At 40.3% G+C, this 20,362-nt stretch overlaps 2 protein-coding genes across 6 annotated transcripts; one reads left to right on the top strand and one right to left on the bottom strand.

The window, feature by feature from the left end:
* The first annotated feature begins 92 nt into the window (after positions 1 to 92).
* On the top strand, positions 93 to 12,758 carry lamp2 (lysosomal-associated membrane protein 2). Of its 3 annotated transcripts, none has more exons than XM_030062835.1 (9): positions 93 to 287; positions 2,561 to 2,676; positions 4,059 to 4,269; positions 4,371 to 4,532; positions 4,624 to 4,850; positions 5,004 to 5,123; positions 5,813 to 5,867; positions 6,008 to 6,178; positions 10,645 to 11,265. In XM_030062835.1, exons 1-9 carry the CDS (start codon positions 239 to 241, stop codon positions 10,785 to 10,787), a joined length of 1,254 nt encoding a protein of 417 aa, XP_029918695.1. In that variant the 5' UTR covers positions 93 to 238; the 3' UTR covers positions 10,788 to 11,265. The 3 variants fall into 3 exon arrangements, with proteins under 3 accessions (XP_029918695.1, XP_029918694.1, XP_029918696.1); XM_030062834.1 differs by lacking the exon at positions 10,645 to 11,265 and adding an exon at positions 11,272 to 12,758 and having other exon boundaries at positions 95 to 287; XM_030062836.1 differs by lacking the exon at positions 10,645 to 11,265 and adding an exon at positions 8,064 to 10,471 and having other exon boundaries at positions 96 to 287.
* Positions 12,759 to 13,447: 689 nt separating this feature from the next.
* Positions 13,448 to 20,022, bottom strand: atp1b4 (ATPase Na+/K+ transporting subunit beta 4). Of its 3 annotated transcripts, none has more exons than XM_030062771.1 (10): positions 19,894 to 20,022; positions 19,264 to 19,316; positions 18,986 to 19,055; positions 18,108 to 18,324; positions 16,379 to 16,507; positions 16,143 to 16,247; positions 15,500 to 15,699; positions 14,860 to 14,916; positions 14,654 to 14,746; positions 13,448 to 14,507 (listed from the first exon to the last, which is right to left on the bottom strand). In XM_030062771.1, exons 3-10 carry the CDS (start codon positions 19,049 to 19,051, stop codon positions 14,346 to 14,348), a joined length of 1,029 nt encoding a protein of 342 aa, XP_029918631.1. In that variant the 5' UTR covers positions 19,052 to 19,055; positions 19,264 to 19,316; positions 19,894 to 20,022; the 3' UTR covers positions 13,448 to 14,345. The 3 variants fall into 3 exon arrangements, with proteins under 3 accessions (XP_029918631.1, XP_029918632.1, XP_029918630.1); XM_030062772.1 differs by having other exon boundaries at positions 19,264 to 19,333; positions 19,894 to 20,020; XM_030062770.1 differs by lacking the exon at positions 19,894 to 20,022 and having other exon boundaries at positions 19,264 to 19,450.
* Between the last annotated feature and the right edge of the window lie 340 nt (positions 20,023 to 20,362).

The following is a 20,362-nucleotide window of genomic DNA, read 5'->3' as shown; positions in this document are numbered from 1 at the left end:
TGAAGCTTTAAAACGCATACAGTGCAATTAACTCGGCTGTTCTATGGCGGAGATGCAGCCTTTCATGCTCACTTAGTTTTCATTCAGCACCTCCCCTGGTTTGACACATTGGTCCCTGTCATATGACTTCCATTTCCTGGTAGTCGGCAGCGGCTCGGCTTCATCCCAAACAGGGCTGAGTCAGTGAAGGTCTCTGTCGTCTTCTCTCGGTGGCTGGCACACTCCAAACTACAAAGCCATGATGTCCCGCTGTGCAGCTTTTGTTTTGTTATTGGCACTTGGAATCGGTATGTATCTGAAGCCGTGTTAGTCCGTGATGCAGCACTTTATTAAAGACCTGTTTTCAACACCGCAGTTTAATTCCGAGAAGTGACGTGACGAAACTTCTGGGACACTTGAGGCCCGACGGCGCTAGGGGCTCCGGCTATATGCTGAAATTTAGTTGCGGTTACGTTTCAGTAACTGGCTGTCAGTGGTGTTAATTTAAATAACACTTTACACTTGAACTCCCAACTTAATGTATATGCATTCATTTTTTACCAGCCTTAAAATTTAACCCGAGACAAATCGCGTTATATAATGTTTACGTCCAGGGAGGAGATATTTGGCTAGCTCGCTAATTGTTGGCTACGCCAGTCACTAAAGCAGAGTTAAAGCCGGTGAACGCTGCTAAAAAAACACCGATTTCATGTGAGACAGTCTCGGTTTATCTTGCATTAAAGCCAGTTTCTGCCAGTTAGAAATTGCAGCTATCAAAATGGTAGCCTAGCTGGCTAACTTAAGTGCCGTTTTCACATAAATGTCATAGCCAGTGTGTTAGCTTGCTTGTGGTGTAGCATTTGTTTTGCAAGCCCAAGTTGGGTAACGGTAACTGTTAGCTCTCTCGAGTTAAATCCGGTGTTGCTTAACGTAGTGTAATATTACTGTTTAAATAACACAGTACAATATAATGTATGCGTTTTAACGATGGGCAACGACGCTAACTAAGTTATCGTTGAGTTAATTACATTAAGGGAGCTTGCCAGCTAACGATAGCATGTGACTGGCTAAACACGGTGAATTCATGTTATGTGGACGTTTATGCGGCGATGTAGCTATCGGTAATTCCAAATATAAAGGTCGCCATCACAAGGCGATTAATCAGAAATAGCTGTTTTAAAAGGACTTAACGTGTCTCCTTGCACGCCCAAGTCTGTTGCTACTATTTAGATAGTGTACAACAGATTTAGCCATGATAAACAATTGTCAGCCCTAAAAACATGGACCTTTTTCCTCACAAAAAGGCAGAGAAACTGAATTAAACATAACAGCAGGCACACATGCCACATACTGTGGTTCTCAGCTGAATAGGGCCTATGAAAACTGTTTGACAAACTAGGTCACTTCTCTGTGTGGGTTTCTTTGGTGTAATTTATTAGTGTGTTATCTAGCTTTTATGATGTTGACTTGATGACAGAGCACAGCCTGAAAACATAACCTAACAAGTGGACCTTTGCCCTTGTCCTAAATTGTACAGTCTCTACCAGCCATGGAGAAGGATAGACTTTGCTGGCAGTATGAAGGAAAGCTTAAGTTGTAACCCCGCCTAAGAGAGCATACATCTTTTAAAAGTGTTTGATATTACAGCCCTTGTCATTGCTTGTTGTAAGTTTTTATTGTTGGGATTCTTGTTTTAGAAACAGCGCTCATATAAGTTTTCATGACAACACTGAACTGACATCGTGCCAACCTCAGATGGGATATTATCTGAGAGGGGTTAATATCATACTAATGATTTTTAGTGCCCAACTTCAGGCTTGTGTTGACTTTGGTACCCAGAGTTATTGCAGTTCACAGGTTACACAATTCCCTGTTTCACAAATGGTAAATGGACTGCATTTCTATAGCACTTATCCAGTCAGAGCGCTTTACAGACCTTGCCTCACATTCACATACACACTCACATTGATGGCAGAGGCTACCGTGCAGCGTGCCAAGCCCATTAAGAGTGGTTAGAGGTTTGGTGTCTTGCTCAAGGACACTTCGACATGCACTCTTGAGGAGCAGGAGGAGAAGGGATTGAACCAGCAACTCTGTAATTAGTAGACGACCGATCTATGTGGTGTGTCTCTGTTTTATGTTATCTTTTAATAGCCAGCTCTCCAGCTGGCTGCTAAGAACATCCACTGTCAGCTGGAGGCTGGTAGTCATGACTTGGAGGTTTAATAACAATGTTGATAGGCTCCCATATGTGACATAGACACTTGAAATGTTTGCCTGTCACATGTTGAATTGATGAATTGAACTTGATTGATTGGTTAAAACAGACACGAGTGCAGCTTTGCAAATAGACTGAATTCTTCCTCATCAATAAATAACCCAAGACATTGCTATTGCTATTTAATACCTGTGCCATTTAATGACCATTTTGGTGTGGATTCCTCATTTATTTGATAATGTACTTATTTTGCAAGTTTATATCCAGAAAAGGCTGTTAACACAACTCCAGCTAAAACATGGAAATTTTTTATTTGATATGAAATATTACACTTAAATTTTTGTTTGTGTGTTTGTTGTGCAGAAATCCAGTTGTCTCATGCTACTGAGGTATCGGTCAACACCACAGACAACAAGTTATGCCTGTATGCCAACCTGATGGTCAATTTCTCAGTCACATATGAAGCAGCTGGAAATAAGGTGGGTGTCTTTTTTTTTTTAACCTCCAGTGTGGATACTCAGGTGACTGACAGATTAGGTAATAGCAATGAAAAGACAGTCCACATACTGAATAAAAAATTTGTGAGAAAATTTGAATTCACTATGCAGGCTGTGTCTTTTCATGGGTATCTTCTGAGTAAAACTATGCATAAGATTTTCTCCTCTGATTGATAATATTTGGTCTTTATATTCTGGCAGCCACAGTAGCCTTGTCAGTTTTTTTTTTCATTGATAAGGCAAGGCAGCTCACTGGGGCTTGGTGATACGGACAATAATATCATAATATCAAAATATTTTTGACCAACTTCCTCTGCTGATATTGTGACAGCATTGTAGAGATGACTATTGTGCTTTCATCAAATATTTACTCAGTGAGATTTTTGATAAACAAGTATTAATAATGTGGACATGATGACTAAGCAGTTTAAGGAAGATAATATACATCTAGTAAGTTACAAAAACAGTCTTTTACTGTAATGCAGCCTTTAAAACCAAGAACAGGCAACAGTTATGAAATAACATGATATTACAATATCCAAAATCCCCAACGGCATCTAGTTTCATATCAGTATGGTAATATATTGATATAACATGTATTGCACAACCCTAAGCTCCACATTTTTCAGACTACCTCAGTGGTGTGATTATCAGGTCTACGACTCTTGTGGAAGAACATGTCATCATGGGAAAGGGAAATAATGGGTGCAACAACAAAGCAAAAAAGTTCTTGCTATTCAGCATTTCACAGTCAGTGAGTTTTCCTGTTGCATATCCTGCAATTGTCATGGCCTGTCTTTTCACTAGTGGCAGGTCACGCTGCAGAAAGCAGCTCATCTGTAATGTGTATACAATTGAGAAATTTCTTGCCCTTTTTGTTACCTTTTCCCAATCCGAACTCACATGGAATTATCTCAATTTCAGTGGTAATAAACTGTTTCCTGTCATCATAGTTTTAATGCTGTGTTAACATGGTGCAACTAAGTGAAATGTTTTAGTTAATTATATTCAGTCAGCTTGATTAATATTCAGAAGTCATCAGATTGTTTCATGTTGTGACACCATAATTTTTTTTCTTTTCATGTGACTCAACATTATTGCTATGGGATTAAACTGAAATCAGTCAGCTGTAATTACAGTTTCTTGTCAGCAACATGAGATGAGCAGTTAAAGAGCTACAGTCTTTTGTTCACTGTCTGTTGCATTCAGGGCAGCAGAGGTATTGGAATAAATGAAAACTATTCAGTAAAGTGGCCAGTGTACCTTTGTTACTGTAACTAAACTGTCAAGCTTAGTTTCAAACAGTCTCAAAACAAACTTATGCTGGTTATGTTTTAACAAGGCTGTGCGCTTGTCTTTTTCAGAGTGAAACAGCTGAGTTTGAACTTCCAGACAGTGTCACAACAGAGGGGAGTACCTGTGGTAACACAAGCTCTACACTGAAGCTTCATTTTGGAGATGGACACTCCTGGATCGTGGAGTTCAGCAAGAAGGACAAAACTTATCAGGCTGACTCCGTCATCTTTAGCTACAATCTCAGTGACTCGACCATCTTTCCTAATGCCGCTTCAAATGGTGATTACAAAATCTCATAGTGCAATTATAGCATTAAACAAATGATGACTGTTGTGCTGGGGTTAATATCATCATGCTGATGTGTTTATTCTTCGTTTTAGAAACCAAAAATGTGACCGTGAAGCCCCACATTACAGATGTCGGCATGGACACCAGTTATTCTTGCAAGAGTAAAGAGATGCTCCAGACTGATGCAGTCAACCAGACACTGTGGAACGTGCTTATACAGGCATTTGTCAGTAATGGCAGTAAGAGTGAGAACAGTAAGTGCAGCAGCATCATATCTGCACTAAAATGTCTCCTAGTCACTTATTTCCTTATTGACCGTGGCTCCTCTCTGTGTTCTCTCTGCAGTTACCGTGTGTGCTGCTGATGTGCCCGCAACCACTGTTGCACCCACCACTAATACCACCGTTGTTACCACTGCAGTACCTGTCACCAATTCCACTGCCCCTCTGCCTACCACTACCCCAACGCCCCCCCTCCCCTTACCCAACATTGGGAATTACAGCATCAGTGACAACGGCACAGTCTGCCTGTTGGCCAACTTTGGCCTGCGGGTTACTTTCACGCATGGAGAGGTATGTTCACAAATGCAGAATAATGATCATTGTAGTGCTCTAAGTCTTTGTGGTAGGACTCCCTCAAGGGAAGATTTGAAGAACTCTCTGTTTTCATAGTACAAATACTATTCACGATTTTTGCTGAGTTATGTTTCATTTCTCCTGATGCAGAAATCTCAGGAGATGAATCTTAATGCCAGTGTGACAGCAGCCACTGGATCCTGCGGCGTGAACAGCAGTGAACTGGTGTTGAGCTCTGACATCCTCACAGTCATCTTGTCTTTCACCAATGTAAGTCCACTCAGCCAAAAAAAAAAATGTAAATATATATATATAGTTGAAACAATTACTTGATTAACTGATTAGTCCATCAATGGAAGATTAATCAGTTGTTATTTCAACAGTCAGTCATTTAGGTATTTATCAAGTAAAAATGCCAAACATTCCTTTATTATTGCAGATATTAAGATGTGCTTACTTTTATCCCTTTTACATTATTATAAAATTTATACTCTGGATTTTTTTGGCCACTGGTCCAACTAAGGAATTTAAAGACATCTCTTTGGGCTCTGCAACTCTCTATAAGCATTTATCACTATTTTTGTCACTTTATACATTAAATTAAGAGTTGCTCAATCCAAAAAAATAATAGACACATTAATACACGTGAACATAGTTGTTACTTGCAGTTGTACACAGTAAAACCATATTTTCTCCATATTGGATTTAAATACATGCTTTTAATCATTAACTTGTTGTTTAAGGGTTTATGATGCTGTGTTTATTATTGTGTGTTAACACACCTCTGTTGATACAATATATTAGCTTTTTACTTGCTTAGGCCTCATTTAAATTATACCACCATAAAGTCCTGTCATTTCGTCTTGTCCATTGTTTAGCTGGTGTGTTAGCGATGTAGGTATAACGGTGTTTTGCAAATAAATAACATTTATATTTAACTTCTCATTTTCTTTCAACAGGAGTCAAAGAAATTCAAGCTGCATGCTCTGAATGTCACCGCAAAATCAAGCTCTGGTAATAACATCACAGCTGTCCTTGCATACGAGGCATCGCACTTAAAAGCTAGCTCCTTTTTTGAGTTGTTCTCACGTGTGTGTGTGTGTGTGTGTGTGTGTGTGTGTGTGTGTGTGTGTGTGTGTGTGTGTTCCTTGCAGGTGCAGTGTTGACTGAGGCGAACAGCAGCCTGGGACTGTGGGAGGCGGCTGTGGGCAGCTCCTACATGTGTAACAAGCAGCAGGACTACAACATCACCGACGTCCTTACCATCCACACCTTTGACCTCCGTGTGCAGCCTTTTGGAGTTCACAACGGCCAGTACAGTACAGGTAAGTTACTCCTCAACATTTCCCAAGCCTCTGCCCTGATTCCCAGGTCCTAACAAAACAAAACTATAGTTGTCCCTCGCTATAATGCGGTTCACCTTTCGCGGCCTGGCAGTTTCGCGGATTTTTTTTAGTGCAATTTTGCATGCTTTTTTTTTTTACTCGACTTATTTTTCTACGAAAGTTTGAACTTTGAGAGTGTTTAAACAAGAGAGAAAAGTGAGAAAATGTTAATGCCTGTCTGAGAAAAGTGTATAAAGTGTGTAGTGAGGGGTTTTAAAGCCTTAAAACATCTATAATAATTGTAAAAAATAAAGCTGACTACTTCGCGGATTTCGCTCATTGCGGGTTATTTTTAGAACGTAACTCCCGCGATTAACGAGGGACCACTGTATCTCAAATTGGAGGTATTTGGGGGAAAATACTGTAGCTAGAGTTTTTAATGAAAAAGATGATTTTTGTCAGGACCTTCTTGATGATATAGCCATAAAGGGACAATTTAATAGTAATTCTGTGTTACAGCTAGGGCTGAGTAATGTTTGAAACCTTTTTGTACCAGTACCAGAAGTACTATTTTCAATGCTTGTGTTGAATAAATGTTTATTATTATGTAGTGATAATATTTTAAACTCAGCAGAGTGCAGATTTCCGACTTAGCAGCCATTTTGTATTATCAAATGCTTTTTGAAAAACAAACTAAATTATGTATGCTTAAAAAATATTATACAGTACAATATGGAAAATATTGTAAAACTCACACAACCTCTCGAGTTTAGCTTTGTCTAGTTCTTTCTGTTTCAGTTTATTTATTACACACATCAGTTGATACCAGTAGCTGGCTGCTTATGGTTCACCAGCCATTTCTGGCTCTTTGCCGGATGTTATGTATTTCAACAGAATCCACGTTTCCAGAAGAGCACAAATTAAAATGGCAAAATACAGTTTTACAGCTAAGGTCTCTCTCTCTCTCTCACATACACACACACACACTGCTCAGAGACTGTTTTATACATCATTTTTTACAGCCATGAAGCATCAGGCTATGTAATGCTTTTTAACCCCAGCGCGTTGACAGATTACACCAGCCTCTGTTGCTTTTTACAGTGTTTTTCTCCAGTGTGTTTGCGCACATTAACACACATCCTGGATTGTGTCACTCACAGTCGTAATGAACAAGCTCACAATTGGTTAAAAAAAAATAGCCTGATAGGCCTCGTGGTATGGAAAAGAGAGGGAGAGAACATTGTTGTTTGAGCGAGCTAGACAGTGAATGAAGAGAGAGAGTGGAAACAGCAAGAACAAACATTTTTCAAAGTTTTTTAATCACCACAACCACGAGAGGTTCTTCATCACAGAGTCATGACTGTTCATAGTCCCGGCCCAGTAGTTTGTGAAATTAGCTGTGGACACACAAACACACAATCAGACGGAACACATGATCACCTCCAGGCTGCTTCCTCACAGAGATAATAATAGAAACAGCCTGTACTTTTTGACTGCCTGTTTTCGTTTTCCCAAGTAAAAGAAATAACATTTGAAATAGGTTGTAAAATATAGATGGATCATTTTTTTTTTTCCGGTTTAGAGCTGTTCACTTCAAAGACAACAAACAGTTTCTTGAAAATATCTGTGTATAAAGAGACTACATGTACCAGAGGGCTGGATTTTCAAGGGATTATTATAGCAATGAACATGCTTGCTTGTCATTTCCTGAAAGTGTTGAAAAGTAACTGGCACGGCTAGCACAGTTGATGGACAGCCTAACTTTTTGTAAGATGGTCAACAATCTGTGATCCTGGCATGCTGCTTCAGTGTCATCGTCTCAGAATTTGTTGCTAATCACAAAAGTACTGATGCACATTTTGATTGATTTTCTCTCTATCTGCAGCCCATGAATGTACAATGGATGACACCAGCATCTTAATCCCAATCATTGTTGGCGCTGCTCTGGCTGGCTTGATTCTCATTGTAGTGATTGCTTACGTGATTGGTCGAAGAAAGACCTATGTTGGATATCAGACCCTCTAAGTCCAGTTTGCAACTGATCCCTGAATATTATGGGGTTCACGAGCCTGGTCCTTGGAGTTTATGTGCAATTGTTTAATTGGTAAATAACTTGCAATATAACAGTTTGGTTCAAAATTAAGATCTTCATCATTTAGAAAAGCCTGAGGCATATAAATTGATTGCTGTCTGATTATATTATCAGTCTATTATCAGTTATCTTGAGACATGTGCTCAGAAAAACTGTTCTGTTTTTGAAGATAGCATTATCTTGTATTTCCAGAATATTTGCTGAAAATCTTCAGAATGGATGTGTAGTGTTTTGGAGTAAAACACTTGAATTGCAGTTACCTCAAGTGTCTCTAACTCTAGCCATCGTTGCAAGAGTTAAAACCCTTATAGAAACACAGCATTTGGTCTAATTATTCTCAAGGACCAAACTTGTCTACCCCTATGTTTTTGTGTTCCATTTGTCATTGTTTTCCAGATGTCATTTTTCCCCTTTCTTTCTTTCTTTCTTTCTTTCTTTGTTTTATTGAGCAAGTGCAAGATAAACCAAACAATTTTTACTCTGAAATAACTTGGGTCAAGATAAGAAACGGCAGTCATATTTAATGTTTTGAATCAGGCCACTCATAATCCTGCATTTTTCATTTTAATACAGGAATCACATTTGCATCTACAAAAGCCCCCTGTGCTTCAGTTTGCATCTTAATGTAACACACATCACAGCTCTGGCTGTTGCTTTGTTGCTGCAACATATCATGCACTTGCTCTGTCCTGCAGACATTCCTTTTTGTTTGCTTTTGTCATTATTTAATGTTTGTGCACATTTTAGTTTCGACTTCTTTTATGGTTTGACTTTTCATCCCCAAAATTATTGGCACTACCATATATTGACAAACAGCTTTTTCTTGACAAACCAAAGGAAGGTGGTCAAGCAGCTTTCTTTCTTTGGTCCCACAAAATCATACTAACAAGGATGAAGGTCCACTGCTTTGCACTCTATTTGGAAATGTTAAAAACTTCAAATGTTTTAGTCCATGTTTCCCCCTGTAGAGCAGGGGAAGCTTTGGAAGGACTGACTGTCCTCACTATGCAGGAAGGCTTTGTCAAGCCAGTAGATAACATGGATCCATGCATTTTCAGAAAGTGAAATCGGAACATGCTGAAACCTCAGTGATTCATCTTGTTTGAACATTAATTTCACATTAACATGTTCAAGTGAGAGGATGATACTCACAAACCAGAAAAGAAAGGTAATGTTTTTTGTCTGTACTGAATATATTTTGGCATTAGGTTAGAAAAGGGATAGCTCTATTGTGTAGATATTAACTTTCAGTGCAACTACTTTGCAGATGAGGAGTTACACATATAAATGCACTAAGGCGCTCTTTTATTTTGGCATACATTGATACTGTGTTGCATTGTTTCACCTGTGTATAGACCTAGCCTTCGCTGCAGTGCTCTGGGCTGTCAAGGCTGGCGGTTAGTTCAGGGGTTGTTGCGTAAACTTTGTGCAAGTTGCACTAATGGAGTGTCGGGGGGGGAGGCTGTCCACAGAATGTGTATTTTTGTAATGTTAGAAAGCCAATGTGACACATGGTAGTTGCTGTGTATTGTTGCTTTATTCTAGGAGAGTGCTCTTAGCCTTGTTCCAAAACTGAAGCTTGTGGGCTAAAGGGCTGGAGCAAGGCAAGCAGTACTCAGTATAGGATATGAGAATGATTTGCTTTTTTTAAGTTGCTTATGATCAAAACATTAAGTCAGCTTCTCACAGTGTTGTACATGTGTAAGAATAATATCGCTATATCAAATATGATCTCTGATTTTGCTTGTTGTTATGTTGCTGTCTTTGTCAGCTTTATACAAATTGAGCTGCCTTAATTATTGCTAAGATGGCTTTGCAGCATCACTATAAACTTATCTTCACTCAAACAAGTTTATCATCATCACCATCATCATCATGACTCGGTGTCTTTCTCAGTCATGTGTTTCTGTTTTGTATATAAAATAATGCATGTTTTCAATAACTGGGTGTGATTTGGCTTGTAATTCATCCTGGTGTCAATAGTTAAGCACATTGCTCATCTTAAACAAAGGGAATTTGTGCTGCAAGCCCATCTTAAAGATCAATCATTTTGTGTTTTGTGGATACAAATGACTGCTGATTTGATTTCCATTCTTTTAGGCTTTTAACTGTAATAAATGGGATTGAAAATTGTGTGTCAGACTGAAGTGGACCATTTCAATATTTTTAAGATGGTGGAAATAAAGTATGTTGGTCCTGAATACCTGGAGTAATGTTTTCTTCCCCACAGCTGTTAATTTATATGCACATTTATTGCATTTACTCAATTTAGGTTCCTCATCTCTGTCCATGCATTAACCACTGGTGTTTTTTTTTTTTTTTTTTTTTTAACCTATAAGACATTCATCTCTGTGCTTTCTTCATTCTCGTCTAGCTGAGGAATGCCAGGCTGATGTGGAGAGCTACCTTGTTCCCATAGCTGTTGGAGTTGCCCTGGTTGTTCTCATTCTTATTGTTCTGCTGGCCTATTTCATTGGAAGAAAGAGAAACAGAGCCACTGGCTATGAGTCTTTCTAGTTCAGTCTGTCTTACTAAGCTTTCCATCACACAGAAGGTAGTTGGTGTGTTAATTAATGCCAGTTTGTCTTTGCTGCCTTTGCCTAATTGTGAAAATTACCACTGCTGTTGTGAACTGATGTTTCCATGTAGTGTTCATCGCTATTTCAACTTCTTGTCTGTACTATAATTCTTTAGATCATTCTGCCTGATTATAATGTCTGCATGGGATCGCAGCAGTAATACTCATTGGAGTCATTGCCCTCTTGTTTCTTAAGGTTGAATTACCCTTTTTGCTTCATTATATTGGGGATGACTTTGTTTCTCTGTACAACATGACCTCTTCTCCTTTTGAAAATGTGCTCATTGTAGATGTACGCTCTGAACTCCTGTCTTGCCACTTGCCCTCTGTCGCTAACACTGTGTGTTTGTTAATCCCTCTTTGATTAGGGTTTTCTGCCAACTAACTTGCTCTCTCTCTCCTCTGTCTGTGTCTCTCTGTCAGCTGAGGAATGCTTCCTGGACTCTGATTTGAGCTTTCTGGTGCCCATTGCAGTGGGTGTGGCTCTCAGCTTCCTAATCATCCTTGTGCTTATCTCTTACCTGATTGGCCGGAGGAAGAGTCGCACTGGCTACCAGTCTGTATAATCTCACCCAGCTGCTTCTGCCTCTCACCCTTGCAACCCCCACCACAATTACAAAACCTTCTTTTTGCAACGCCATCCTCCCTAGCCCCTTTCCTAGCTGCTTCCCCTCCCACTCGCCGCTTAAAGAGCATCACACAACTTTTTCAGTTTCCTGTGAGGCGATCCTATCCAGAGATAGCCTTGAGTTTATTCCTGTACAGTTAAAAATCCCTCCCAGCAACCACCCAAGAATAATTTCTGCACTGACTGTCGCTGCTGTGACACCAATGACTGAATCGAGTACCTAAACAAATTGATGATCAGTATTGCTCTGTTTGATTATAGTTTGCATGTTAGAAATTTGATGGCTGTCGTAGCCATTTCCTCCCCTCAGCAGCTTCCAAGAGGCTTTTTCCCCCTTCTCTCAGTTAATGTGCTGTATAATAGTATATGTGTAAATTACTCTCTTGTATAGAATGAATGACTTTGATTTTTGATGACTTGTGATTTCATAAATACCGTGAATGTACGAGCAAGCTTATAGAATTACTACTATTGTCATCCATATCCCAAAAAGCCATTCTTTTCTGAATTGCACTTATTCATTTTATTAATTAACACATAATGTTCATGGCTAAATGAAACTCTACCCTTTGCACATATTTTCACGTAGTTGTAGCTCAATGAAAGGGACACTAACTGAAACAAGACACTTACCAGCATTTTGAGCAGGTTTTTTTTTGTGGGAATGTGTGATTTTAAGTGTTAAACATTTCTTTTGCTCATGTTAAGTCCCCTCTCAGGGAAAGGAGGGTGAAAATGTTTTCATAGTCCTAATTCCGTTACCTCTCTGCTGAAACGTACATTTCTCTTGAATGATTTACACATGAATAGTTGGTGAATTAATTCGAGGCGGGGACAGAGTTGACTCTTTCAAACATATAAGAAATGCACAACATTTGGGTTTTGGATCTGGTTTTGTAATAGACTCACATGGGATAGACTGATAAACAGGATCACTGTTGGCATGCATTAAGGGAATTAATTTATGATTAAACTAAAGCTTGGTTAATTAAGATCCCCACACAGGCCTCTGCCTCCATGTCTTAGTTCAACGACCTGAACAGCACCAACTGTTAACATGAGTCAGAGGCTGTGATTAAAGTTTCAGTCATGCTTTTCATCCAGAGTGAAGCGATGCCATGTGACCACATGATCATTCCCCCTGACAAATTGTGTGCCTTTCTGTTGCACTTCTGAGTTGCACGCTTGAAGCTTGTCTCCATCTGATGAAGAATGTGATATGATGAGCTTGTTTAACTTAAGTGGGGAACAACAAAAAATAAAGTTGCGTTCTTGTTTTGTATTACTGTTCTCTTTATTTTAACAGTATTTTTTTTGTTCTGCTTTTATTGTGTTGTTGAAGAAAAGACAGCAAGTCTTGTGACAAGGCAACATTTCAAGGTTAAAGATTGTAAACCGAGAATTGTCACTGCCGAGGGAGTTGCTCTGCTGTCCCGAAACCTCAATTAAACTTTGAACAGGAACACTGCATTTTATAGTTCATACCTTACTGACATGTCTGTAGATACCAAAGTTCCCCTTTTATTAGGTCACACCTGCTGACATAGGCTGTGATCAAAGCAGATTACTTGTAGGGGCAATAAATGAATAAACAGTTTATTCAGAACGTCACAGTCTCAGTACCTAGAACAGTGTCATGGTAATTGATTTTAGGGGAGACAGTAATCTAGATTTATATTATTTTAAAATACATACGATAGTTACTTTTTTAAATAAAGAAACTCGAAGTGTAGGTGTGATTTTGAGGAATGTCATTGGTGATATGCTCTGAGGAAGGTGTAGTATGTTGAAAGCTTTTCAGCATATTGTATAGACCTAGTCTCAAAACTTACATGCAACAACAGTATATTTATTATAAGACCTATAATAATAATAATAATAATAGTAATGAACATAGATACAAAGTTTAGTACAACACTTCAGACAAGATTAATTCTTGTATTTATGTAAGTTTGACAAAAAAAGAAACAATTTCACAGTTTGTCTCTTTTATTGATCACAGTCTTGCAGTGTTTCAATTTCAAAAGCAGTCAGATGTTTTTACAAAAGAAAAGGCAAGAAGTGGCTTGTAATGCTTTCATAAATGCATAATAATACTGACATATCTCACAATATAGTAATATTGTATTTGCAGTCACTTATTACTTTCTTTTTTTTCTTTTTTCTTTTTTTTTTACTGTGTAAGTACAGTATAAGTCCTGCTTTCAGACAAAGTTTGCATGATAGTTCTTGGAATCCTTAAAATATACATGTTTGAAAAATATGCAAAAAACAAATTAGTACACACTTTGATGTCACACCAAATGTGCCACACAAAACCATATCCTATCCTTATTCAACAGTATTTCTACTTGTCTATTAATGTTTTAAGTCATAATTGGATTTGCATAGCTAGAAATGCTAACTACTGGGCAGTGTGTAAAAGATGCCTTCTATTTTGTGAATTTAGTTGTATTAATCTTGCTAATCATTACAAAATATCAGGTATTCAGTTGTAACTCACTCCCTCTACTTGTCTTGTGCTCAGCACTGTCTCTATGTGTGTGTGTGTGTGTGTGTGTGTGTGTGTGTGTGTGTGTGTGTGTGCGTGCGTGCATGTGTGTTGTATGTGCATGTGTGCTCCTGTAGCAAGGCACAAAGGTACAACAGGAAATGGAAGAAGGACAAGGGTAATCTACTGTATATTCCAATTACATTCTTGAGGAATTTGCTTTCCCAGCAGAAGGCATGTGGATATTTGACTGTAAGATGAAGAGAGGGGGGAGTCTGTATTTCATGTAAAATAATGGTTTAGCCTAATCATATTGGTAATATATTTTCCTGTCTGGTTCTGTCATGGGAGCAGCCTGCTCTTTGTGCTATTTTTGCCCTATGCTCCCACCTCCAAAGAGAAGGTGACACTGCCCAGGTAGCGGTCAGTGGGTGAATCATTAATGATGCCCTTGCCATTGAGTTTGCACTGTACTTGGATGTGGGTGTCATACTGCACTCCTATAAAACGCACAGCCACCACCGGCGAAGAGTAATTTACCTGCCACAGAAGAAACACAGGAGAGTCGGTAGGTGTTATTATAAAGCAGCAGAAATTAATATTGTGAACCATGATGAAGCTTTAAAGTGACCTATATTCATGCCATATCACACAGCAGTTATCAACAAGACGACGTCATCACTCACATGTCTGAGCTTCCCATAGTATGGATAGTACTTCAGGTCAAAAATGCTTTTAGGAAAGAACTGAAGGTCTCCCAAGGCTTCCGATGGCCCTTTCTGACGAAGAGGGAAGATATATTTTTGTGACTCACACTTGAATACAATCGTGACATTTTCAGAGGTGCTTAACGGCTGAAGTAAAGTGTAAGGTGACGATGCTGTTACTGTACCTTAACTCCGCATGTCACATTTATCGGTTTGCCTTGGCCAGGTAAGTACCCCAGAATCTACAGGAGTGAGAACAGTAAAAATAGTCTCATCAGGGCAGCCAACAGAAAAGAGGCACACTTCAGCCTTGTCTTGGGTTCTCTTTTCCTATCTTTGTTAGCATGCAGTGTTCCTGTACTCAACTCCAACATGGATAACGTCTTTACATTTAAATAATTTACAATGTCACACACAAATGTTTATTACTTAATTATATGAACAAGAGCTAACACTTTCCAAATATTATTATTCTGTAGGAAATTACCATCCAGGATTATATAGGAAGAACATATAGTACACATAGTATAGGGAGGAACATATTGTATGGAGAATTAATGCTGGATTTGTCTTCCTTTTCTCCCTACAGTGGCCACTAGATGTCACTGAATGAGAAAATTAGATGCCTCAACAGTACAGTAACATACTATGTAATTACAGTGTACTTCTACATACAATGCTAATGCAATTTTTGTTCAGACTGTGACACCACCACATGCACAAATTTCAAAGTTCTGAACTTTTTAGGGCATTTTAAGGTGTTTTTTTTTTTTTGTTTTGTTTTTTTTTTCACAGGTGTCCACCATCAAGTGATACTCGTCTTACCCGGTTCATTCGAAGGAGGATGCATGGCTTTCCCTGAGAATAGCCATAGTGGGGGTCCTGCAGCCCTGAGCAGTCCCCCAACCAAGACCTCTTGAACTGACATGCTTTTCGCTCTGCACTCTCCTCCAAATCATTCTGCATGAAGTACTTCTCCTGCGAGCACTGGATATTCTTCCTCTCCTGAGCACCATCATTATATGCTGAAATGGAGAGCAGTGTGTGTGTATGTGTGTGTGTGTATGTGTGTGTGTGTATGTGTGCGAGAGAGAGAGGGAGAGAGGTAAAATGGAGGGAGAAGGAGAGAGCAGGGCATAAATAAACCACACAACAGCAATGCCCTGCCAGACTCAGGGCTCTGATTAAGGCAGTTTGACAAAAGCATGGTGTGAAAAAAACACAGTGCTGAATGGCTCAGTTCTACCCACAAAGAGGCTTCCCTTCCCAGAATGCCCTGCAAGAAGCAAATGGAATAGGAGACAAAAGTAGGGAGATGGGGATTAACTCACTGTGTGCCCACTGCATTTAGACGTAACCCCAACAAACCAATCATATTTCCACCCCAGCATCAGCACCCAGGAAATCACAATCCTACTGCGTCTGTGCTTTTTTTTTTTTCTCAACCTGTGAAGCGTCTCTGACTCACGTCTTAGATATTCGTCCATAGACTTTGCATACTTCTTCCAAGACTTGCGATCAGAGGCATTAAAGGCGATGTCATGGCCATCTAGGTGTGGGGCCATCGTCATACCTGCCAATGGAGACCCAAGGACAGTCAACTGTGCTGAGACTCCAGTAGAACCAACAGACAGAAGGACAGGCGAGCAGAGAAAGGAGGGTAAGACAAAAGGAAGGAGTGATTTGGGTAGGGGTTATATTTACCTGGTGGCATCACTCTGTCGTTGTACGTTGGATGGTAGGGACTAATAGACCACATGAGGCAACACATACAGCCTCCAAACATGGCTGCAAGAAACATATAAAGTGCAGCGTAGAAGAGGAGGATGAGGCCTAAGAGGAAAAAAAGAGGATGAAACAGGAAATGGTTTTAATATTGTAAGATGAGTATTTCTTACACTTGCATCAGAGCACACACATGTCTTTAGTAATCATGTCTCTGATCTAACTGGAGGAAAGTAATGAACCATACAGGATTTCCAGTTTAGCTCTGAATGTCTGGTCTGGCTAGACTTCCAGCTACTGTCCTTGCTCAGGATGCTCACTAATTTGTTCACACATACAAAAGCACTGTCCTCCCCTCATGTCTAAAACTGGAAATCACTTCAGTGGCTTTGGTATATAATCCACTGTACTGATCTGATGTGAGAACCCCACGGTGAAGAAACCCTGAGAACTAGCATTGTTCTGCAATTTTCAATTAACAGTCCATTAGCAACTAATCAAGCCAAACGTGCCCTAAATTAAATGGCTTTTGCTGTGCGGGCAATTTCACAGGGGACTAGCTGCAGCCAGCCTTGCGTCCCCGAAGCCACAAAGGCCTTTCTGTTTAAGCTCAGTGAGAATTCTCCCAGCTGTCCTTTCACTCAGGAACACAGTGAACCTCCGGTTGCCATCGTAGTGAAGGTCTTTAGCAGCCATAGAGGCCCAGCCAGCTCCAAGGAGCCCCAATCACCCCACTCTGGTATTGTGTTCCCTCTTACACACTCCTCTCACAGGACACACATCACAGACTTCAACTCATGGCTTTTCTTCCTCAGACACATGGGCCCCATTCCTTCACAAGTGTGCACACAGTGGTAATGCTGCTGAGACGGGCTCCTAGGCCTGCCTCTATTTTGGTGTTATTGGGAGCATGCATTTCATCTTATGTCATTAACGCAAGTAATGCACGCTTTCCCGGGATGTTCCCTCAACATTCAACGGCTCGTTGGATCATGTTTGTCTGACATTGTGTACAGTGGACTTGAGGGAGGGAGCTAAACGGCGTCACACAGCCACTAGGCTGGAATACCAAGAGGCTGCTCCATCATCACTGACTCAACAAACTGCCAAAAAAGTTTGCCTGCATCAGTGCTGAATTTGGCAGTGTGCTCTACGGGAAAAAACACTTGAGCATCTCTACGTGTTTGACTGCAACTGTGGGGCCATGAGCATGCTAAGTTCAGCAATGAGGTCGTCAAGGCTTTGGGAAAGAGGCTTTGGAGAGTAAAGTAAGATGCATGAGGAATGTGATTCCTGGCCAGTGCGAGGCCCGGAAGAGTGCACTCCCGCTGGGGAAGCGTCCCCAGGCAGTCTGTTTTTGTCGGGACGCTCTGAATTGTCCATGCACCTATGTAAACATTGAGCATGAGGACACACACACACTTACAGCACAGTGAGCAGTCAGTGGACTAGAGACATTTCTAACCCTCTTAAAATGCCTGAGTGCGTCTTTTTAGTACAATAACCCAATCAAACACCACATTTGCTCTTAATCACTACAGATTATTGAGGCTGATTACAATATAATACACTCATCTTTATGAAAGAAATTTCTCTGATTAATACACAAGTAAATCAGCTTTCTCAGTTGAATAAAGTACTTTATGTGACATTGTCCTCCCTCCCCATGCCCCAAGAACACAAAACCTCTCTGCCTTCATTAACTCACTCCAGCTCTTTCCGGAGCGCCCCATGAATTCGTTGGTCTCTGCATTCCACAGGTATGTCTTCAAGTCGTCTATTTTCTGGTGGAGTGTCCTCTTGGGTAAAGGCTTGCGCTTCCATTTCTCAAAGTTCAGGTCCTCCTGCTCCAGAGGCTGGTGTTCAGCCAACTCTTCTTGCTCTTCCTCCAACTCGTGGCCATGTTTGAGTATCCCTTTGTGAGTCTGATGGAGAGAGGACCACAGAAAACCCTCACCACACATATTCTCAATTGCTGACTTTTACACTCAGCCTATATTCTTTTCATATCACTGCAGTAAAAGTTCGTGTAGCTTCTGATCCAAGTGTGACTGACACTTCAAATCAAGGGTTCTTTTTAAACGACCAACCCATATTTTTCTCACTGCCCATAAATGAGTATCACACTGACGATCTGGTCAACTGTTTCAGCAAATTATAAACCTGCTGGTGACCTTCCTGACCCTCACTGGGAAAGCTGATCTCCCTGAGCGGACCCTCCTGCTTGGAGCAGCAGCTGCAGACAGCAGAGTTAGAGGGTCAATTTGACAGCCAGATGTTACACACTAGTTCTCAGCACTGACAGGCCAGACCAGATCCCCAAGGAGCCATGGGGCTCCTCATGGTGTCACCAGAATGTCACGTCCCTTGTCCAAGTTATGCCTTTAAAAAAAATCTGTGCAGTTAAAGGATTTGGATGGAAAGATGACATTCATTCTATTCGGAGTGTGCAAAGAAATCACTGGGTTGTTGAGTAAATGATAACTGTGTTGTTCATTAAAAATAAGCAGGAAGGCATCTGCTTCAGTGGATACAGTGTTTATGAAGCTATATGTGTTTTCCTCTTTATTGCAGAGGTGGACTTACTGGATTTAGTGGACGAGTTCTAATGGGCGCCTCTTCAGCTCCTCCCTCCGTGGAATTGGGCTCCATGATTCTTCACAGAAAGAAAAGGTACTTTTAAACCAATCACATATACCGTTCCTGTCGAATTAAAGCGACCCCTCTAAAGTTCTACAAAGTTAAATAAAACTTTCAATACATTTCACGACAATAGCAGCGCTATCTGGATAGTTTAACTATACTCAAATTGCTGCACAAAAAAATGACTCAAATAATAAATAGCATTTGATTAAAAAACATACCTTAAGTTTTCTTTTTAAGGAAAAAGCGGCTTATCTTGAGACCCTCTTGACCCCTGGAGGAAAGAATTCTCTGTTGGTCAAAAAGTATTTGGGGATTTCATTAGAAAGTTTTACGCACGCAACAGAAACCGGGTAGGGAGAACCTCTTAACTAGGCGCGCATCCTAGTGAATGAATGCTGGACAGAGAAAGACTGGGGGTGGGATACAAAGTCCTTTTTTTTTAAGTCCCGGAGAACTTTTGGCAGTGGCCTGGGCTGATGCACGGCACAGCATTCTGCACACGCACACCATCTCCTATTGTCCGTTAAGCTGGGTAAGACTGAGGCAATAAGCCGTGGAGCCTGAATACAATATTTATAGCTCATCCTAACACAAGACACTGTTGTCAATCACCGCCTGTCTGCGGAAAAGAGCAAAGATGCGCGGGCAGTTGCATCCACAAGATTGTGTTTTCATTTATTTACTCTAACGTGAACAGAATGTTTATATATACATGTTTCTCTGAACTAAATAAATTATCCATACTTTGCTAGTCACATAACAACATGCATATCAATATGCATACTGAGCATACCAGTCTACTATCAAAAAACTAATTCCTCCATATGGCTCTTGCACCAACTGCTTACCATAAGCTCTCTTGTTCAAGTTCAAGTAGTCCTCATCCTCATGCCTATCTGCACTCCAGTCACGTAGCGTTCTGTTACCCCATGTAAAAGTGGGAGAGGGGGACTTCTGAGGGGTTTTGTACATGAAAAGAGAAATTGCGTCATGGAAAAAAATCTGTTCTTTGCGAATAGCGCGTGCATGTGCACGGGCGCGTGTGGGCGCACGCGCGTGTGTGCAGTAAAGGGCAATAATTCTGGGACTACACGGACACAGGAATCTGCCTAAAACTAACATCACATTGCCATTCCGCAGGGAGAGATGTAATTCTGCTGGTGAATGGATAACCTCAGTTTTGAGCTTGTCTGGGCTAATACGCATCTATTGTTGCATGGCCTATGCATCAGGCATCTGAATGCTTCATAATTATAAATGTCAAATATGGCCTACACAAGAAGTAGAGGACAGAGTGGACGTTTTTTTTTTTTTTTT

This window comes from Myripristis murdjan, chromosome 10 (assembly GCF_902150065.1).
Source record: "Myripristis murdjan chromosome 10, fMyrMur1.1, whole genome shotgun sequence".
NCBI classification, from domain to species: domain Eukaryota; kingdom Metazoa; phylum Chordata; class Actinopteri; order Holocentriformes; family Holocentridae; genus Myripristis; species Myripristis murdjan.
This window is presented reverse-complemented; position numbering and strand designations above follow the sequence as displayed.